This window comes from Oncorhynchus clarkii, chromosome 16 (assembly GCF_045791955.1).
Source record: "Oncorhynchus clarkii lewisi isolate Uvic-CL-2024 chromosome 16, UVic_Ocla_1.0, whole genome shotgun sequence".
NCBI classification, from domain to species: Eukaryota; Metazoa; Chordata; class Actinopteri; order Salmoniformes; family Salmonidae; genus Oncorhynchus; species Oncorhynchus clarkii.
The window spans coordinates 29,764,835-29,786,344 of NC_092162.1; the positions used below are offsets into that span (position 1 = coordinate 29,764,835).

The 21,510-nt window shown below is 42.4% G+C and overlaps 1 protein-coding gene across 2 annotated transcripts in view; it reads right to left on the minus strand.

The window, feature by feature from the left end:
- Positions 1 to 233: 233 nt before the first annotated feature.
- LOC139368301 (fibroblast growth factor receptor 2-like) overlaps positions 234 to 21,510 on the minus strand; it is a 95,504-nt gene continuing 74,227 nt past the window's right edge. For both annotated transcript variants that reach the window (XM_071107047.1, XM_071107048.1), the window contains exons 13-18: positions 19,731 to 19,921; positions 16,819 to 16,941; positions 12,414 to 12,484; positions 4,851 to 4,988; positions 4,115 to 4,220; positions 234 to 1,864 (exon numbers count right to left, since the gene is read on the minus strand). In XM_071107047.1, coding sequence (XP_070963148.1) covers positions 1,700 to 1,864; positions 4,115 to 4,220; positions 4,851 to 4,988; positions 12,414 to 12,484; positions 16,819 to 16,941; positions 19,731 to 19,921 — 794 coding nt within the window. In that variant the 3' untranslated portion in view covers positions 234 to 1,699. The remainder of the gene's footprint in view (positions 1,865 to 4,114; positions 4,221 to 4,850; positions 4,989 to 12,413; positions 12,485 to 16,818; positions 16,942 to 19,730; positions 19,922 to 21,510) is intronic.

Genomic DNA, 21,510 nt, shown 5'->3' on the forward strand with positions numbered 1-21,510 from the left:
ACTTTACCTCAGTTTTTTTATGCCATTGTCTTGCTGTATGTTGCTATTAATGTTATTTCTTTGCTTATAAGAATACAGTGCCATTAACTATATGAGCACAGCCATTATCAATTAAATTGATAATAAATATAGCCATTCTCAGACCTCTTTTCTCTCTCAAGGACATGACAAGATAGCAGAAACTAGTAACGTTTGACTGAATAGTGTGATTACACAAAATAGAAATCAACACACTTGTTTTTCCATCTTTAATTTTGCAAATGTGTCAAGAACACTAGCAAAGAACATCTTAAACTTGGTCCAGTAGAAAAAAAAATACTTGAATGATTTAATACTTTGTTTTTCAACTTTGAACCCTCTGGTGTGAATTTGGAATCTTACAGATTGCTAGTGGGTGGTTCCAAAATAATTTTTCTTTTCAATCATATATAAATATCCAGAAATCATATAATTTCGAATGCAAACCTAAGAGTAAAATGACTGGATAGAAACTGCATTATCTACATAAGGGATTAGCAGACAAAATGTACAGTACACTACTAAAAATAGCTTTTGTTTCTGTTACCTCTGAAAGAGAATTTTAAATTACGATAATAAACATAATGGATTATTTATTATTTAATATCAGCATCATTAATAGCATATCTTTAATACTATTTCTATTTTATTTTGTATTTTATTTTTTCGTAAAAAAAAATTCAATAAATTAACAAGCTACCTCTTTCCCTGAAAGCCAATACTCCACTGTGTCATTGAATGAGAGTGTGTGTGTTTTGTGTGTGTGCGTATGTGTGTGCATGCCTATATTTGTGTGTGTTGTGTTTAAAAGAACACAAGTGAACAGAAACATAACCTGGGTGATGACACACCAGTCTCAAACCCAATGAGGGAGGAGGGGAGAGGGGGGATAATTCTGGAGTCCATACAAAAATTAATTCACTGTAAATATATAATATATATTTATACATATTTGAATATATTTACAAATATACCCAGCCCTATATACTGTATATTATTTTTCTCCATAATAATAATAAGTGTGTGGACTTATCAAGAGAAAGTATAAAGAAACAAGACAATATTACAAAATATAAAGAAGAGGCAGTGTCTGTCTGTATGCGCTCTTCTCCTATTCATCTGTTTTTGTTAGTTGATTCTTTCTTTCAGTCCTTTCAGTTTCCTATTTTGTCGTCCTCTTTTTGAGTCCCTTGTTTTTTCCGTTCATTACGGTCCATATTTTCCCTCTGGGAACAAGCAAAAGTCTTGGAATGCCAGCCAACGGAATGGAATCATGAAACGCAAAAATAGTAAATTCCAAACTCTAGTAGAAAACAACCGGAACAAATAAAACGGCAAGAGAGGAGAGGAGGTGGACCCTTGGGAACAGATATTCATTCAGTCAGACAAGATGAACACTGATGAAGGGTCCCGGTCCTCTTCTTAAGACCTTGAACATGTGTATGAATGTGTGTGCAAATGTGTGTGTGTGTGTTCAGTTCTAAAAGCAGCACTACCACCAGCCCAGTCCCATCTGGGTCCGTTAGTCCATTTGGAGCCAGAGGGGGGTTGGGGGCCAGGAGGTTTGTGGGGTTGGTGGTGGGGGTATATCTAATTTTCTCTCTATGGAAGTGTCGCTTTGTGGGGGGGGGGGGGGGCAGGTCAGGCTGGAGCTGGATGGGGGGATTGAGGAGGGGAGGGCTCATGTTTTGATGCCTCCATTGATGTGCTGGTACTTGGGGAGGCAGGGCTGGTCTGGCAGGGGGTCATGGGAGAACACGGAGTCGTCACCGGAGGAACAGGAGCTGTGTGTGTCCTGGAAGCTGGGAGAATACTGCTCGGCTGGGGCACACAGGTCCAGATACTCCTATACACAGACAGGGTGAGAAGGTAGAACTGTTACACTCACAGGTTTAGAGGAGTGAGAGAGCGGAGAGAGAGAGACAAATGGAAAATACTGAAATAGAGACAGGCATGAAGACAGTTTCAGGAGGACAGTGATGGACATGTGGAGAGTATCATTTTCATTATTTTATTTATGCAAAATATAAACTATTCCCAAATCACGCTGGACGGATTTATGAAAAATGTTGGCGCCAGGAGAGCAAACGATTTGATACCGGATCCGTATGAAAATATGTGGATGAATAATACTTCATAAATGGGGCGTGGGCTAGAGAGAGGGGAACTGTCCAGCACAGTTCACATATAGCAATGCTGACCTGGTTGCTGTTAGTCTCAGTATAAAATGGTTCAATGTGTCTGGGCGGGCGAGGAAGAACACCCAGACAGAGAGAGCGAGCGAAAGTGAACGAGAGAACAAGAAAGAAAGAGAGGGGGAAGACCAGAGAGATAAAAGAGACCAGTGAGAAAGGGGGAGAGAGAGGTAGAGAGAGGGTGTGGAGTCCAGAGAGAAAGAGAAACCGGAGAGGGAAAAGACCAGAGACAGCGAGAGAGAGAGAAAAAGATAAGAGACCAGAGTGTTTCAAACTGAGAAGGGGGGGGGGGGGGGCAGAGAGAGAGGGAGAGAGACCAGAGAGAGAGAGAGACTGTGCGAGGGATACCCAACCCTGGGCTTCATCCATACCGCTCTGCTTCACGACACTACCCAGCACAATTAGAACAAACCTGACATCTGAAATTGGAACGTGGGTTTGAGTGCAGTAGGAGAATGACTGAAAAAAAATATCCCAAAAGCCAAGGAAAAGATAAACGTAAATTTTGTTATTAAAGACATGCTCCGTAACTTTGGCAACTACTAAGTATTTTTTAAACCTCTTGCTTTGAGCTGGATGTGCCAATCTGTAGTTCATACATCCATAATCTATGATCAGAATTACTGTTTTACCTCAATTAGCCACAACATTTGAAAGCAAGGGTTTTTCTGGAAGCTGTGCTGTGCCATTTTCCCTACATTTTCCCCCCATGTGTGCCAGCCCACTTGCAATTCGAGTTCTAGCCAATGAGCTTCAGCTCCTGGCCATTTGAGTGGCAGCTAGCAAGATGCACACACAGCAGAGTGAGAAGAGAGAGCAATGACATGGTGCATATATCTGCACATATGTGACATAGTAACCATTTTCGGGGATCATTTTTGGCCCTTAAGTTTATTTTCCAAAAAATTGGCACAAAAGTACTGGAGAATCTCTAATGTTAGTTGTAAAAAAAACTTGAACAAGCATTTTGCAGTTGTTTTAGCTCTTTTCATCTTCATCCCTGCACCCTCCTCTCTCCTTTTTCTCTTGTCTTTTGTGTCAGTTATTGGAATAGTTGTGAGGTTAAGAAATAGTTGAGAGTGAGTGGGGAGGAAGAAGAGAAGCGTTGTTGGTGTTTGAGCATTCTTATAAAAACGAGTGCTGGCTTCCATTTCTCAGCTCAACACAAGGCGTCTCACATTACTAAAGAGCGGTTTTAAAAAAAGGAAGGCGCTTTATTACATTTCAAAAGCTCAAACACTGAAACACTGAAGTTGGAGCTTTTGGCATAATCTATGGCGGCCCAGTCTGAAGCCAGACAAGCCCTGACATATTTCCATCCACAGCCCCTCTTCAGGCCCGCGCATGGATATCACACACAACAGGAGGGGAACGGAAAGAAACACAAGCCATTATTCTGAGGCAAGGAATAGCTCAGAGTATCTTTTGATGATTTGGCAACATCAGTGGGCCATGGCCACAGCTCTGGGGCCTGGTTTGAATCAAGCAGCCATTTTCTGGTCATTGTTAAGGTCATGTGTCAGCCAACGCAGGATCCTTCTAATGCTTTTCAACATTCTTGGTTAAAAAAAGTGTTGATCAACTTTGCTTGCCCTGGCAATTGGAGTGTCCGTGAGCCTGTATAGTGTGCACCTTTTTCTAAGCTTTTAGGAGAGAAGCCTGACATGCTTTTACATCATACTTCTCAGCAGGGTTGGGGTCAACTCCTTTTAAATTCAGTCAATTCAGGAAGTAAACGGAAATTCCAATTCCATGTTTACTCAATGCTTTTCAACAGAAAAAAAGTTTACTTCCTGAATTGAAAGGGAATTGACCCCAACTCTGGAGGAAAGTGAATTGCTCTGGCTCCAGATTCTAGATATGAAAAGGTGAAGCGGAATGACTCTGGTTTGTGTCCTTACCTCATTCGTGGCCAGGGTGAGGATGCGATCTAGATCCTCCACCAGCTGCTTGAAGGTGGGCCGGTGGGAGGAGATGGCATGCCAACAGTCTTTCATCATCATGTACCTGAGAGAGAGAGAAGAGAGAGAAACAAGGAGTATGAACGGTTAGTAAAAGTACTTCATTGTTTTTCTTTCCAAAACACATGCCATGCCACCCATTCAACAGACTGATGCACATTTCTAAAATCATTGTCCAATTGCCTGTCAAAAGTGGGTGAGATGATAAAGACTAATTTATCTGAGCCTAGGTGTCAAGGTATGAACCAGCCAATCCAAACACAGAGCTATGCTGGTTCTATTTATCTGCACACTCCTCTTTGCACTCTCCGTTTAAGACAAATGCACGCCAATACCAATCCTATCCTAGGTCTGTCTGTCTCCACTGTAGATTTCACTGTTTCCAGTACAGCGTGAGACCATTAGGCCCGACAATACCGGTGCAGTCAGTGACATTATGTGCTGTGTAACTGGAATGGGCCCATTGTGAATGACAACATTGATACAGGCCCAGGCCAGCTGTGTAGGATCATGGATCTGATGGAGATGGGGTGAGGGTGGGGACCCCAGTAGGGTTTGTGTGTGTGTGCACAATTGTGTGTGTGTGTGAGTGTGCACATTTGTGCGTGTGTGTGTCTGCCTGCATATATATGTGTGTGTGTATATATGAGATAAAGTGAATCAAATAGTATTATACAGCTCATTGGTGCAGTTGCCAGGCTTGTCCATACGATGGCCCTCTTTCAACAGCTTGAAGAGCTCCTCTACGGGGATACCAGGGTATGGAGAACCCCCCAGGGTGAAGATCTCCCACATCAGCACCCCAAATGACCAGCTGGGAAGAAAAACACAAACGCACATATTCAACATTAATGCTTTCATTACTATTATCATGTTATGCATCCATTGATACATACATACATACATACATACAAGTGATAACAATTGATGGCAATGAAGTATTACTTTTTTTTTTTTTACACGATTTCAACTGCTACTGCTCAGAGAAACAAAGGGTTGAAGGGTAACTATATCATCCCATTGATTCCGCTAACCATTCTCTATAAATGTTCACCCTAACATTAATTTAGGGCTCAGAGTGGCGCAGCGGTCTAAGGCACTGCATCTCAGTGCTAGAGGCGTCACTACAGATCCTGGTTCGATTCCAGGCTGTATCACAACCGGCCATGTTTGGGAGTCCCATAGGGCGGCGCACAATTGGCCCAGCGTCGTCCGGGTTTGGCCGTGGTAGGCCGTCATTGTAAATAAGATTATTTTTTTTAAGTGACTTTTTATAAAAGTGACTCGCCTAGATAAATAAAGGTTAAATAAAAAATAAATAATCAATGACTCTTCATGGCAGTGTGTGTGTTGGGAGCAACAAAGAGTATATTATAGCACCCGCAGGGAATGGAGGCATACACACACACACACCAACACGCCTACCTTAGTGACCCAAAGAGGCCACAACACAATACAAAGACACCGTGATCTTTTATTTGCTCCTGTGGTTATCTCTCCATCGATCTGTTGACATAACTGGCCCTGCGTTTGTTCCCTCTTTCTATCTCTACATCTCTCTGTTTGTTAACACATCCCTTTGCTCCATTCAATGGCACTTTGTATCCATCGCTCACCTATTGTCATTCCACTGCCCATGTAGATACAGTTGAAGTCAGAAGTTTACATACACCTTAGCCAACTACATTTAAACTCAGTTTTTCACAATTCCTGACATTTAGTCTTTGTAAAAAATTCCCTGTCTTAGGTCAGTTAGGATCACCAATTTATTTTAAGAATGTGAAATGTCAGATTAATAGCAGAGAGTATTATTTATTTATTTAATCACATTCCCAGTGGGTCAGACGTTTACATACACTCAATTGGTATTTGGAAGCATTGCCTTTAAATTGTTTAACTTGTGTCAAATGTTTTGGGTAGCCTTCCACAAGCTTCCCACAATAAGTTGGGTGAATTTTGGCCCATTCCTCCTGACAGAGCTGGTGTAACTGAGTCAGGTTTGTAGGCCTCCTTGCTCGCACACACTTTTTCAGTTCTACCCACAAATGTTCTATAGGATTGAGGTCGGGGCTTTGTGATGGCCACTCCAATACCTTGATGTCCTTAACTTCTTTGGTAGGGGGCGGTATTTTCACGTCCGGATGAAAAGCATTTTATTTTACCTTTATTTAACTAGGCAAGTCAGTTAAGAACAAATTCTTATTTTCAATGACGGCCTAGGAACAGTGGGTTAACTGCCTGTTCAGGGGCAGAACGACAGATTTGTACCTTGTCAGCTCGGGATTTGAACTTGCAACCTTTCGGTAAACTAGTCCAACACTCTAACCACTAGGCTACCCTGCATGCCCAGAGTAAACGGCCTGCTACAAAGCCATAAAAGCTAGAATATGCATATTATTAGTATATTTGGATATAAACCACTGAAGTTTCTAAAACTGTTTGAATGATGCCTGTGAGTATAACAGAACTCATATGGCAGGCAAAAACCTGAGAAAAAATCCAACCAGGAAGTGGGAAATCTGAGGTTGTTCGATTTTCAACTCAGCTCCTATTGAAGATAGTGGGAAATTGGTAGTGTTGCACTTCCTAAGGCTTCCACTAGATGTCAACAGTCTTTAGAACCTTGTCTGATGCTTCTACTGTGAAGTGGGGCCGAAGGAGAAGGGAATGAGTAAGGTCTGCCATGAGTTGACCATGCTCTGACCATGCGCGTTCACATGAGGGAGCTCTGTTCCATCGCACTTCTGAAGACAATGGAATTCTCCGGTTGGAACATTATTGAATATTTATTTTAAATACATCCTAAAAATTGATTCAATACATCGTTTGACATGTTACTACTGACTGTTACGGAACTTTTTGACATCGTCTGCTTTTAGTGAATGAGCTTTGTGACTTTGGATTTGTTTACCAAACGCGCTAACAAAAGTAACTATTTAGACATAAATTATGGACATTACCGAACAAAACAAACATTTCTTGTGGAAGTGGGAGTCCTGGGAGTGCATTCCGATGAAGATCAGCAAAGGTAAGTGAAGATTTATAATGCTATTTATGACTTTTGTTGACTGCATAATATGGCGGATATATTTGTGTCTTGATTGGGCTCTGAGCGCCAACTCAGATTATTGCATGGTTTGCTTTTTCCGTAAAGCTTTTTTGAAATCTGACACAGCAGTTACATTAAGGAGAAGTGCATCTAAAATTCCATGCATAACAGTTGTATCTTTTAGCAATGTTTATTATGAGTATTCCTGTAAATTGATGTGGCTCTTTGCAAAATCAAAGGATGTTTTGGAACTTCTGAACGTAAGGCACCAATGTAAACTCAGATTTTTGGATATAAATATGAACTTTACCAAACAAAACATACATGTATTTTGTAACATGAAGTCCTATGAGTGTCATCTGATGAAGATTATCAAAGGTTAGTGGTTAATTTTATCTACATTTCTGCTTTTTGTAAATCCTCTCTTTGTCTGGAAAAATGGCTGTGCTTTCTGTGAATAGGCACTCACCTAACATAATCGTTTGGTTTGCTTTCGTCGTAAAGCCTTTTTGATATCGGACACTGTGATATCGGACATTTACAACAAGTGTATCTTTAAAATGGTGTAAAATACATGTATGTTTGAGGAATTTTAATTATGGGATTTCTGTGTTTTGAATTTGGCGCCCTGCTGTTTCACTGTCTGTTGAAGAGGTGGGACGCTACCGTCTCACCTACCCTAGAGAGGTTAAGCCATTTTGCCACAATTTTGGAAGTATGCTTGGGGTCATTGTCCATTTGGAAGACCCATTTGTGACCAAGCTTTACCTTCCTGACTGATGTCTTGAGATGTTGCTTCAATATATCCACATAATTTTGCTTCCTCATCATGTCATCTATTTTGAAGTGCACCAGTCCCTCCTGCAGCAAAGCACCCCCACAACATGATGCTGCCACCATCGTGCGTCACGGTTGGGATGGTGTTCTTTAGCTCCCCCTTTTCCTCCAAACATAACAATGGTCATTATGGACAAACAGTTCTATGTTTGTTTCATCAGACCAGAGGACATTTCTCCAAAAAGTACGATCTTTGTCCCCATGTGCAGTTGCAAACCGTTGTCTAGCTTTTTTATGGCGCTTTTGGAGTTGTGGCTTCTAACTTGCTTGCGGCCTTTCAGGTTATATCTATAGGATTAGTTTTACTGTTGATATAGATACTTTTGTACCTGTTTCCTCCAGCATCTTCACAAGGTCCTTTGCTGTTGTTCTAGGATTGATTTGCACTTTTCACACCAAAGTACATTCATCTCTAGGAGACAGAACGCGTCGGCTGCGTGGTCACATGGTGGCTGCGTGGTCACATGGTGTTTATACTTATGTACTATTGTTTGTACAGATGAATGCGGTACCTTCAGGTGTTTGGAAATTTCTCTCAAGGATGAACTTGACAGATTTCTTTAGATTTTCCCATGATGTCAAGCAAAGAGGCACGGAGTTTGAAAGTAGGCCTTGAAATACATCCACAGGTACACCTCCAATTGACTCAAATGATGTCAATTAGCCTATCAGGAGCTTCTAATTTTCTGAAATTTTCAAAGCTGTTTAAAGGCACAGTCAACTTAGGGTATGTCAACTTCTGACCCACTGGGATTGTGATAGTGAATTATAAGTGAAATAATCTGTCTGTAAACAATTGTTGTGAAAATTACTTGTGTCATGCACAACGTAGATATCCTAACCGACTTGGCAAAACTATAATCAAGTCAAATCCAATTTTATTGGTCACATACACATGGTTAGCAGATGTTAATGGTAGCGTAGCGAAATGCTTGTGCTTCTAGTTCCAACCATGCAGTAATATCTAACAAGTAATCTAACAATTCTGACAACTACCCTTTACACACAAGTGTAAAGGAATAAGTAAGAATATGTACATATAAATATATGGATGAGCGATGGCCGAAAGACATAGGAAAGATGCAGTATAGAGTACAGTAGAGATTTGAGTCAGTATGTTGGCTGCAACCACTCAATGTTAGTGATGGCTGTTCAACAATCCGATGGCCTTGAAAGAAGCTGTTTTTCAGTCTCTCGGTCCCAGCTTTGATGACCCTGTGCCGACCTCGCCTTTTGGATGATAGTGGGGTGAACAGGCAGTGGCTCGGGTGGTTGTTGTCCTTGATTATCTTTTTGGCCTTCCTGTGACATCGGGTAGTGTAGATGTCCTGGAGGGCAGGTAGTTTACCCCCGGTGATGCGTTGTGCAGACCTCACTACCCTCTGGAGAGCCTTATGGTTGTGGGCAGAGCAGTTGCCGTACCAGGAGGTGATACAGCCCGACAGGATGCTCTCTATTGTGCATCTGTAAAAGTTTGAGAGTGTTTTTTGTTGCGCCTTCTTCACCACGCTGTCTGTGTGGGTGGACAATTTCAGTTTGTCCGCGATGTCTACGCCAAGGAACTTGAAACCTTCCACCTTCTCCACTACTACCGTCGATGTGGATAGGGGGGTGCTCCCTCGGCTGTTTCCTGAAGTCCACGATCATCTCCTTTGTTTTGTTGACGTTGAGTGTGAGGTTATTTTCCTGACACCACACTCCGAGGGCCCTCACCTCCTCCCTGTAGGCCGTCTCGTCGTTGTTGGTAATCAAGCCTACCACTGTAGTGTCATCTGCAAACTTGATGATTGAGTTGGAGGCGTGCATGGCCACGCAGTCATGGGTGAACAGGGAGTACAGGAAAGGGCTGAGAACGCAACCTTGTGGGGCCTCAGTGTTGAGGATCAGCGGGGTGGAGATGTTGTTTCCTACCCTCACCACCCTGAGGACCAGTTGCACAGGGAGGGGTCGAGACCCAGGAGCTCGAGCTTAATGACGAGTTTGGAGGGTACTATGGTGTCAAATACTGAGCTGTAGTCAATGAACAGCATTCTTACATAGGTATTCCTCTTGTCCAGATGGGTTAGGGCAGTGTGCAGTGTGATTGCGTCGTCTATGGACCTATTGGGGCGGTAAGCAAATTGGAGTGGGTCTAGGGTGCCAGGTAGGGTGGAGGTGATATGATCCTTGACTAATCTCTCAAAGCACTTCATGATGATGGAAGTGAATGCTACGGGGCGATAGTAATTTAGCTCAGGTACCTTAGCTTTCTTGGGAACAGGAACAATGGTGGCCCTCATGAAGCTTGTTGGAACAGCAGACTGGGATAGGGATTGATTGAATATGTCCGTAAGCACACCAGCCTGCTGCTCTGCGCATGCTCTGAGGACCCGGCTAGGGATGCCGTCTGGGCCGGAAGCCTTAACACGTTTAAATGTTGTTCTCACGTTGGCTGCAGTGAAGGAGAGCCCGCAGGTTTTGGTAGCAGGCTGTGTCAGTGGCACTGTATTGTCCTCAAAGCGAGCAAAGAAGTTGTTTAGTTTGTCTGGGAACAAGACATCGGGGACCGCGACGAGGCTGGGTTTTGTAGTCCGTGATTGACTGTAGATTGTAGACCCTGCCACATACCTCTCGTGTCTGAGCCATTGAATTGCGACTCTACTTTGTCTCTATACTGACGCTTAGCTTGTTTGATTGCCTTGGAGGGAATAGCTACACTGTTTGTATTTGGTCATGTTTCCGGTCGCCTTGCCCTGATTAAAAGCAGGGTTTGCGCTTTCAGTTTTGCGCAAATGCTGCCATCAATCCACGGTTTCTGGTTGGACGGTAGTGTTCCACCTAGCCAACATCCGGTGAAATTGCAGTGCGCGAAATTCAAAAATAGTAAATTCATATATTTAACATTCTTGAAAATATGTGTTATACATCAAAATAAAGTGTAACTTCTTGTTAATCCAGCCGCTGTGTCAGATTTGAAAAAGGCTTTACTGCAAAAGCACACCATGCGATTATCTGAGGACAGTGCCCCGGATACAAACAGATTAAAATAATTTTTAATAATTGTATAATTTAGGCTATATAATTTAATAAAGAAACCGATGAATTCCTGAAGCTGTTAGTTCGTATGTCGATTATTTATCACACGGACCCCGCACACATAGCCTAGCTTGAGAGTGTTGTGTGAAGCAGCTCACTGAAGACCGACAGCGGTAGGGGTAGGAAAGCGTTAAGAAAGATGTTCCAATATCATTTTTTTTTTTGTAATGTCAACGCATAATGCCATTGGGAAGGCTTAATAAAACATGCATTATTCTCTATGTGGTAATGCATACTTTTTTGCAAACATTTTGGGGGGCGATTTTTTTTTAAAGGCTATTACAACAATTCAATATAAAATGTAGGTCCATGAAAATTACAATTAAGTACTGGAAAAAGTCCCTGAAGGTCCTTGAATTTGACTTGTCAATGTCTGTATGAATGCTGTAGGCTACTTTCTCAGCCCATATTAAAGATAAAATCACCTGCTATTGAAATTACGTGTGCATCATCCGCTTTTCTGCCAGATCTTGACCCAGGACAGAATTATTTTCATACGGGACAGTAACTTTCAGTTGGCAATGGCTCGGTGTGCCATTGGCAAATGTACCTGAATGTCAAGCATTAATTGTATGTATTGTTTTTAATTGTTAGGTATTACTGCTCTGTTGCAGCTAGAAACATAAGCATTTTGCTGCACCTGTGATAACATCTGCAAAATAAATGTACGCGACCAATAACATTTATTTGATTTGAATTGGAAATGTGATTTTTGCATATCCCCTGATATCCTCATTACTTGCCCTTTGGGGTTTTATGCTGGGTTTCATTATGAGCACTTTGTGACATCTGCTGATGTAATAAGGGCTTTATAAATACAATTGAATTGGAGTGCAGGGCAGGGGGAGGTGGGCCTGGCCCCTTCCAGAGGCTTTGAAGACGGGCAGATTAGTAACAGCATCAGGCCATGTGTGAAACTTTCCCTTTCGCCACAGACCGGCCAGTACACACCCCACCCCCCAAACAAATCCCCCTGCACCCCCTAACTCCGCCACCACCAAATCACATCACTAAACTCCTGTACCCCTTCCTCCACCACCATCCCAACCTCTTACCCCCTCAGTCTCACTGCAAAATTTGCATCAGAAAGCTACAGCCAGTGTATAGGCCAGGGTCGTGTTCATTAGGGCACACAATGGAAAACTTTTTAAAACGGCTGAGTTTTAACAGTTTTCTTACGTTGGGTGCCTAATGAACACAGTCTAGGCTGAGTTGCTCTTTCTAAAACAGTAAGCGAATTGTGTGTGTAAGAGAGTAAAATCAAGGTACAGTACTTACACATCACTCTGGTGAGTGTACACACGGTCAAACAGCGCCTCTGGAGCCATCCACTTCACCGGGAGACGACCCTGAGGAGGACACATACACACAGGTCAATAGGTCAAGGTCAAAAAGGTAACATTGAAATATCTATACACAGTCAGACATAGGGTATTTCATGACCAATATTTCTTGGCTAATCAGCATCTTTTAATTCATGCACTCTTCCAGGTTCCTGGTATTCCCAAGAATATCATTAGATCTGGGAATACCAATAGGGAATTCCCAGAGGTACTGTCATACGTTTATAGCAGTTAGCAAATAAACTGGGTTGCAGATAAAGACAGTTTATTTCTGCATGTCATTAAACACTGCAGCATGGATAGCAAGTGACAAGCAGGGTCAAATACATTCATGCATACTGAAGTTGCAGTGTAGGAGAAATTATTTTAGAATGGGTAATAGAAAGGTAGGGGCAGATGATAATCATGATTATGATTAACATTAGTTCTGCCCCTACCTTTTTATTAGGCCTTCTGAAATAAGTCTAATTTATCCAAGACTAGAACAAAGTATTGTTAAGACTGGTGGATTGGTGATTATCGTCATCATCACCATTTCCCATTGTCTATGGCTCATGCTGTGTTGTGGTTGGTTGTTTTTGTGGTTCTTGTTGTTTTCAACTAGGCTAGGCTCTCAGTGTGTAATGAAAAGAGGATGTGCTCTACAGTGGGAATCAGATGAATGCTACTGGGGGTCTGCTATGGAGATGTCAAGCACTCTGTTGCTCTCCCTCTATTTCAGTGTCTCTCCATCTCTTGGTCTGTTTGGACAAGTGGCTATGGAAGTGAAGGAACAAGAGAGGAGGCACAAACTAGTGCAGAGCCTCTATAGAAGCACTGCATTCACTGATGGTCTGGGAACCTCCAGTTAGAGAGCTGCTGGCGGTGTGGTCAGCATTTTTAATGCTGTGGGTGGGAGAGAGTGGTCAGACAGATAACTTTGGGATTAAAATATTTTTGGGTCCCACAGATTTTTTAGAACAGTTGTCTTTCTTATCTATTGTATTAAAAACAGCTCTTTGTCGCAATATTTACAAACTCTCAAAGGATAATTTTGCTTCAAGTTCTATAACCTAGCTCTTCTCTATTGTGTTGGGCGTGGGAGATCAAATGTGCCTGTGTTTGGTCTCAATGAAACCTGTATGCTGTATGAATGGATGAGAAGCACGCGCAATGGTCTTTCCGTGGAGATTAACTTCCTAAATATGATAGGCTGTAGTTTAGGTTCCAACTTTGACTGTATATAAATATTGATAACACATTTATTTGTGCCTGCCTTCAAATTGTCCCGCTCCTATATTGAAGTTTTGCAAGATTATTTCAAAACCATTTTGTCTTTCTGTTTTGTAGGCCATTCATTATCTACAGTGCCATCACAAAGTATAAACACATTCCACTTTTTGTTGTGTTACAGCCTGAATATAAAATTGATTAAATTGAGGTGTTGTGTAACTGATCTACACACAATACCCCATAATGTCAAAGTGGAATTATGTTTTTAGAAATGTAAAAAATTCTAATAAATGAGAAGCTGTTTTGTTGTGGCAAGCCTAAATCAGTTCAAGAGTAAAAATGTGCTTAATCTCTCTTGGGTAGGGGGCAGTATATTGCCTGCCCTGACCCTGAGCCTGCCTGCCGTTCTGTATCCTTTGGACTCTGATCTGGATTACCGACCTCTGCCTGCCCTTGACCTGTCGTTTTGACTGCCCGCTGTTCTAGTAATAAACTTATGTTACTTCGACACCGTCTGCATCTGGGTCTTCCCTAGAACGTAATAGTACGAACTGACCTTGACTAACCCAGCAGACATCATTGAGCTGCAGCCCTCCTCCTTCCCCTGCTCTAAGATAGCGTACTTCATCACGCTAATGTCCGCGAGTGCTCTCGCCTGGCCTTTGGCACTATGGGAACAACAGTTGGTCGAATGCTTATGTCTGGAGGAGTTTGTGGCGGAGGTAAATAAAGTTTTTGATGCTCCATTGTCCGGGACAGAGGCTGCCCAGAAGTTACTCCAGCTTCGGCAAGACTCCTGCAGTGTGGCAGACAATGCGGTGGATTTCCGCACATGCCTGGAACCCGGAAGCGCTGTTCGACATGCTCCTGCACAGAGTTTCAGAGGAAGTAAAGAACGAGCTTGCAACCCGGAAACTACGAAGAAGAGGATATTTGATTTTGCCCGCCCAAGGATTCAACCTCACCTCCGAGGCATCCCGGAAGTCCTCGATGGAGCCGTTGCCGAGAGAACCCGAGGCTACCCGAGTTCCGTCGAGTCTCAGAAGTCTGCCGATTAACCTCTTCCCGAGCCAATGCAACTAGGCAGAGTTAGGCTGCCTGTATTGCGGGACTACTGGTAATTTCTTCTCCACCTGTCCACTAAAAGACCAGGCTCACCGGTAGGAGCGAGTACTCTGGTGGGCCATACGTAGAACTTTTCCTCTCCCCTTACTCGCACCCCTTTTCATGCCATTTTGCTGTGGGGGAACCAATCTAAATCTCTCCGGGTACTCATCAACTCTGGGGCCAATGAGAGCTTTATGGACGCTACCCTGTCGTCTGAGCTGGGCATCCCCACTCAGCCTCTCTCCATTCCCATGGATGTTAGAGCACTAGCTGGGCATCCCCACTCAGCCTCTCTCCATTCCCATGGATGTTAGAGCACTGGACGGGCATTATAGACCGGGTCATCCACAATACCACCCCCATCAACCTACAGGTGTCAGGGAACCACAGAGAGACAATCCAATTCCTGCTCTAAGCCTCAGGTTCCCGTGGTATTGGGATTATCTTGGCTCCAGCGATACAATCCCCTTATTGACTGGTCTGCTGGTGCCATCATGGGCTGGTTTTCCAACAGTCTTGAAGGAGTGCCATCATAAGTTCTTATGATGGCACTCCTTCTGTTGGAAAACCATTCCAGGTGAAGCTGCTTAAGATAATGCCAAGAGTGTGCAAAGCTGTCATCAAGGCAAAGCGTGGCTACTTTGAAGAATCTCAAATTGTGACCCACTGGAATAGTGAGACAGTGAAATAATCTGTCAGTAAACAATTGTTGGAAAAATGACTTGTGTCATGCACAAAGTAGATGTCCTAACCGACTTGCTTAAACTATACTTTGTTAACCTCTCTAGGGTAGGGGGCAGCATTCGGAATTTTGGATGAAAAGCACGCCCAAATTAAACGGCCTGCTCCTCGGGCAGAGAAGATATGATATGCATATAACTGGCAGATTTGGATAGAAAACACTAAAGTTTCCAAAACTGTTAAAATAGTGTCTGTGAGTATAACAGAACTGATTGAGCAGGTGAAAACCTGAGAAAAATCCATTCAGGAAGTAGTTATTTTTTTGGTTTTGTAGTTTTCTATTCAATGCCATTACAGTATCCATTGACTTAGGACTCCATTTGCTGTTCCTATGCCTTCCACTAGATATCAACAGCCTTTAGAAATCGTTTCAGGCTTGTATTCTTATAAATGAGGGCGTAAGACCAGTCTGAACGAGTGAACCCTAACATGACGCAGAGTTTTTTCAGGCAGAGTCGAAAATGGATTTGTCTATGTGTTATGTGTTTACGTGCAGCTGACAGTCAGCGAACTCAGCATCACAGCAAACAGGAGGAGGGGCAGGCACTGGGTAGCTACGTCGAATAATGATGTATTGATCTCTATGTCCGTTGACACAAACTCCGTACATGTCTGTGTGTTGCAGCTCGAGAATCGGGATGTTAGATTTATTCAGTGGATACATTTTTTATTAAAATGTAAAAAATATATATATATATATCAGGCCCTTTTCATTTCTGCATACTTTTAACTCGGATCTCGTACCTACGTACATGGACAGAGAGTTACGTAGTTGGTACGCAAAATGCTTGCATGTTGGCAGGTCTGCTAATCGCTGCTAATCAATTTGCAGTGTACAAATTATTTATAACTATGTTCCGGCCCCCGACCATCCGCTCAAGGAAAAATTGGCCCACGGCAGAATGTAATTGGCAACCCCCTGACCTACAATAACAATGCAGTATGACGGCCGGGTTCGGGACCAGTTCTTGCTGGAGCGGGTGGGAATCGAACAAGAAGTCAGTGGGAGCAGGCGTGCGTGATATGAAAAGCAGTGGGAGCGGGATGAAGGAATCAGTCTACCTCCTGTCTCTGCCAAGACTGAGAAGGACGGAGGGAGGCTCAACTTACACAATACAGAAAGTAAACTGAAATTCAAATTTTCCTTAATTAAGGAATATCGGTTTACTTCATGAATTAATCAATTGAAATGGAGTTGACGGTCACATACACCCCCTCACAACATTACAGAACACACGACACAGTATACACTCCTCAAGTGCCCCCCCCCAAGTACTCACGTTAGTTGTCTTTTTATAGTAATCGATGTTGTGGACGTCCCTGGCCAGGCCAAAGTCAGCAATCTTCATGAAGTTGCTCTCTGTGACCAGGACGTTCCTCGCTGCTAGGTCTCTATGTATACACTGGATGGAGAGAAGTAGAGAAAATTGGACAGGGTGGATGGAGATATAGATGAAATTGAGAACGAGAAATAAAACTTCAATAGAAACATAAGTAAGCTATGCTAAAAATGTTATACTATGTATGTGTATGGTAAGTGTAATGAACCAGAAACATATTTAATTTGACAAGTACCAACAAACGTGTGTGATCATTCTACAGTGATCCCTGCAGCATACACTCAAACCGGTGTGATTAGACCGCTTATTTAGAACATCCAGTTTCGATTGACGCAACAGTCAGCGTTTCAGCTGGCAACACTGCTTTTTCTCAGAAACATTTTGCACAAACACAGTCCTCAGAAAGTTATGTCCTGAATTTGACCAGTTTATTTTTGGATGCAATGTTTAAACATTCACAGAAGTAGCAACAGCATAACACAATCATTCAAACTGGAAAATGTAGGCTACATTAGTCCTAGCGCTAATTGAGGAAAGATTGAGGTAACGCATGCGGTCATATTTAGCTAACTCTCGGCTGACAGAAACCACAACATGCTAATAGAAATTACTCCTTACAATTCATCACATAACGGGTGAGTTCTCAATTGATTGAAATAACTGAGCAAAACACCATTCCTTCATCTCATTTTGTTATAACACCTTTGGTCTGACAGACGTTGAAGTGACACCCATAATGCATTGTATAATGTCAACAAACATGGCCCCACACATAGCTGGCAAATAGCTTAGCATTAGCTCATCATAATCAGTACAACCTTCAAAAAGTATTTTACACACATCATAGATGTGGTGAAGGTAAGAAACAACATCTCCACTTCGCTGACCCTCAACACTGGGGAACCACAAGGGTGAGTGCTCAGCTCCCTACTGTACTCCCTGTTCACCCAGGACTGCGTGGCCATGCACACCTACAACTCAATCATCAAGTTTGCAGAAGACACAACAGTAGTGGGCTTGATTAGCAGCAACGACGAGACAGCCTACAAATAGGAGGTGAGGGCACTCGGAGTGTGGTGTCAGGAAAACAACCTCTCAATCAACGTCAACAAAACAAAGGAGATGATTGTGGACTTCAGGAAACAGCAGATGGAGCACCCCCCTATCCACATCGAAGGACCAGCAGTGGAGAAAGTGGAAAGTTTTAAGTTCACATCACATACAAACTGAAATGGTCCACCCACACATACAGCCTCAGGAGGCTGAATAAATGTGGTTTGTCACCTAAAACCCTGACAAACTTTTACAGATGCACAATCGAGAGCATCCTGTCGGGCTGTATCACAGCTTGGGGCGGCAACTGCCCTCAACCGCAAGGCTCTCCAGAGGGTCTGCACAACGCATCACAGGGGAAAACTACCTGCCCTCCATGACACCTACAGCACCCGATGACACAGGAAGGCCAAAAAGATCATCAAGGACAACAACCACCGAGCCACTGCCTGTTCACATTGCTACCATCCAGAAGGAGAGGTCAGTACAGGTGCATCAAAGCTGAGAGACTGAAAAACAGCTTCTGTCTCAAGGCCATCAGACTGCTAAACAGCAATCACTACCTCAAAGATGCTGCTGCCTACATAGAGACTCAAATCAGTGGCCACATTAATACATGGATCACTACATACTTTAAACAATGCCACTTTAAAAAATGCCTATTTAATAATGTTTACATATCTTACATCACTCATATCATATGTATTTACTGTGTTTATGCCATCTACTGCACCTTGCCTATGCCGCTCGGCCATCGCTCATCCATATATTTATATGTACATATTCTCATTCACCCCTTTAGATTTGTGTTTATTAGGTAGTTGTTGGGAAATTGATAGATTACTTGTTAGATATTACTGCACTGTCGGAACTAGAAGCACAAGCATTTCGCTACACTCGCATTAACATCTGCTAACCATGTGTATGTGACCAATAGAATTTGATTTGATGTCCATTACAATCTACGCAATAATCAGAATGCATGATTTGTCACCAGAACTTCAATTAATGAGGAGGTAGAACACACCACAATTCAAACTGTTGTTAGAAAATAAAACTTAAAGAAGAACTTAAGTAAGAAAATAGCTTGAAAGTGACAAGTTATTTTTGTTTGAAGGCAGCGCGGGTTAATTGTCCTGTTCCGTAATAATCACATTTTGGAACAGTGAGTGCATTCTGACATCACGTGCATAAAAAAAACCTCACCCTGGGGCGACTGTTAGAGATATTTGGAACTCATGCGTGAAAAGGTTAAAGTAACACACGCTACCTAATATAACATGACGACAAAATACATGCACGACAAACATGCCTGAATTGGAGGAAGATTCATGACAGATACATGGTAGAAGTTGTTTGTGCACCTAGATGTTTATGTCTCCTGTGCATGTGTGTTTAGGTGCATGTGTGTATGCGTGTGTATGTATGCATGTGAGTGTGTTAGCATACTGTGTTATTGTATGCTCTAGGCTCTGTCACATTCCTCTAGTAAGCAGGAGCGTGATGGAGTGTTTGGCTATAGTGCCCATTGCCAGTTGTGAATGCGTTGTGAAAAGCTATTCTTCAGTTGTCCACACAGAGAGGCTTTGTGTGAAAGAGAGAGACAATGCTAAGATTTGGACAGGTGGCTAGAGATGTGTTTTTAGGAGACAATATTGATAAACACACACTTTTTACACAACCACCATGGCTAAAGCCCTAGTCACAAGGACCCAGTGCAATGCCAAGGAAGTGTGTCTACCAAGCAGAATGGTGAGAATGAACATATTGTATGTGTGTTTGTGTGTGTGTGTGTGTACCTTCTGTGAGGCCAGATATTCCATGCCCCGTGCCACCTGGTAGGTACAGGAGACCAAGTCCTTGAAGGTGAGCTGTTCATCTGAGCAGCGGGTAATATCGTAGGAGTATTCCATGCCAGGGGGCCTGCGGGCACGTAGATACTCCCTCAGGTTCCCTTTAGAGGCATACTCCACTATCACATATAGAGGGCCTGTCACAGAGAGAAAAAGAGACACAGACAGAAAGAGAGAGAGGACACATGCACACATTTAGGACTCCACACTGACTGATCACTGCTTTACAAATTGGGGGGGAGGGATGAATCTTGAGTATTGAAGGAACGAGTCAATCAGGGATTATCGGTATCAGGATGTTATCTTGAAAACTTGAATGCTGACAATTTGTGAATGACAGAGTCAAACATGACAAATGTATGGTGGGAGAGGTTTTGTCGTGTGTGTGGATAAAATACGGATGTAGATTCAGTTCTGATATTCAACACCATATTCATAGTACAGTCGTGGCCAAAAGTTTTGAGAATTACACAAATATTAATTTTCACAAAGTCTGCTGCCTCAGTTTGTATGATGGCAATTTACATGTCCTCTAGAATATTATGAAGAGTGATCAGATGAATTGCAATTAATTGCCTTGCAAATAAACTGAATCCCCCAAAAACATTTCCACTGCATTTCAGCCCTGCCACAAAAAGACCAGCTGACATCATGTCAGTGATTCTCTCGTTAACCTCTCTAGGACGCTAGCGTCCCACCTGGCCAACATCCAGTGAGATTGCAGAGCGCCAAATTCAAATACAGGCATACTCATAAAAATTCAGAAAAGATACAACTATTTGACATTGGTTTAAAGATTAACTTCTTGTGAATCCAACCAGATTTCAAAAATGCTTTACGGCGAAAGCATACCGTACGATTATTTGAGAACATAGCCCAGCAGAGAAATCATTACAAACAGTAACCAGCCAAGTAGAAGAGTTACACAAGTCAGAAATAGAGATAAAATGAATCCCTTACCTTTGATAATCTTCATATGGGTGCACTCAGAAGACAATGTATTCAATAAATGTTTATTTTGTTCAATAATCCACTTTATTTCCGTAAAGTTCATAGAAACATGTCAAACAATGTTTATATTCAAACTTCAGGTTGTTTTTAGCCTAAAAAATCTATAATATTTCAACCGGACAATAACGTTGTCAATATAAAAGGTAAACAAGAAAGGCACTGTCTCTGGTCACGCGCATGAAAAAGCTCTGACACGGCAGTCCACTCATTCAGACTGCTCTTACTCTCTCATTTTTCAGAATACAAGCCTGAAACAATTTCTAAAGACTGTTGACATCTAGTGGAATGCACAGGAACTGCAATTTGAGTCCTAAGTCAATGGATACTGTAATGGCATTGAATAGAAAACTACAGAAAAAAAACTACTTCCTGAATGGATTTCTCAGGTTTTCGCCTGCCAAATCAGTTCTGTTATACTCACATTCTTTTAACAGTTTTGGAAACTTTAGAGTGTTTTCTATCCAAATCTACTAATTATATGCATATCCTATCTTCTGGGCCTGAGTAGAAAGCTGGCATGCTTTTCATCCAAAATTCCAAATGCTGCCCCCTACCCTAGAGAAGTTAACACAGGTGTGAGTGTTGACGAGGACAGGGCTGGAGTTCACTCTGTCATGCTATTGCATTTGAATAACAGACTGGAAGCTTCAAAAGGAATCATTGTTCTTCCTCTGTCAAACACGTGCCGTCACGTGTTTGACAGAGGAAGGGCAGC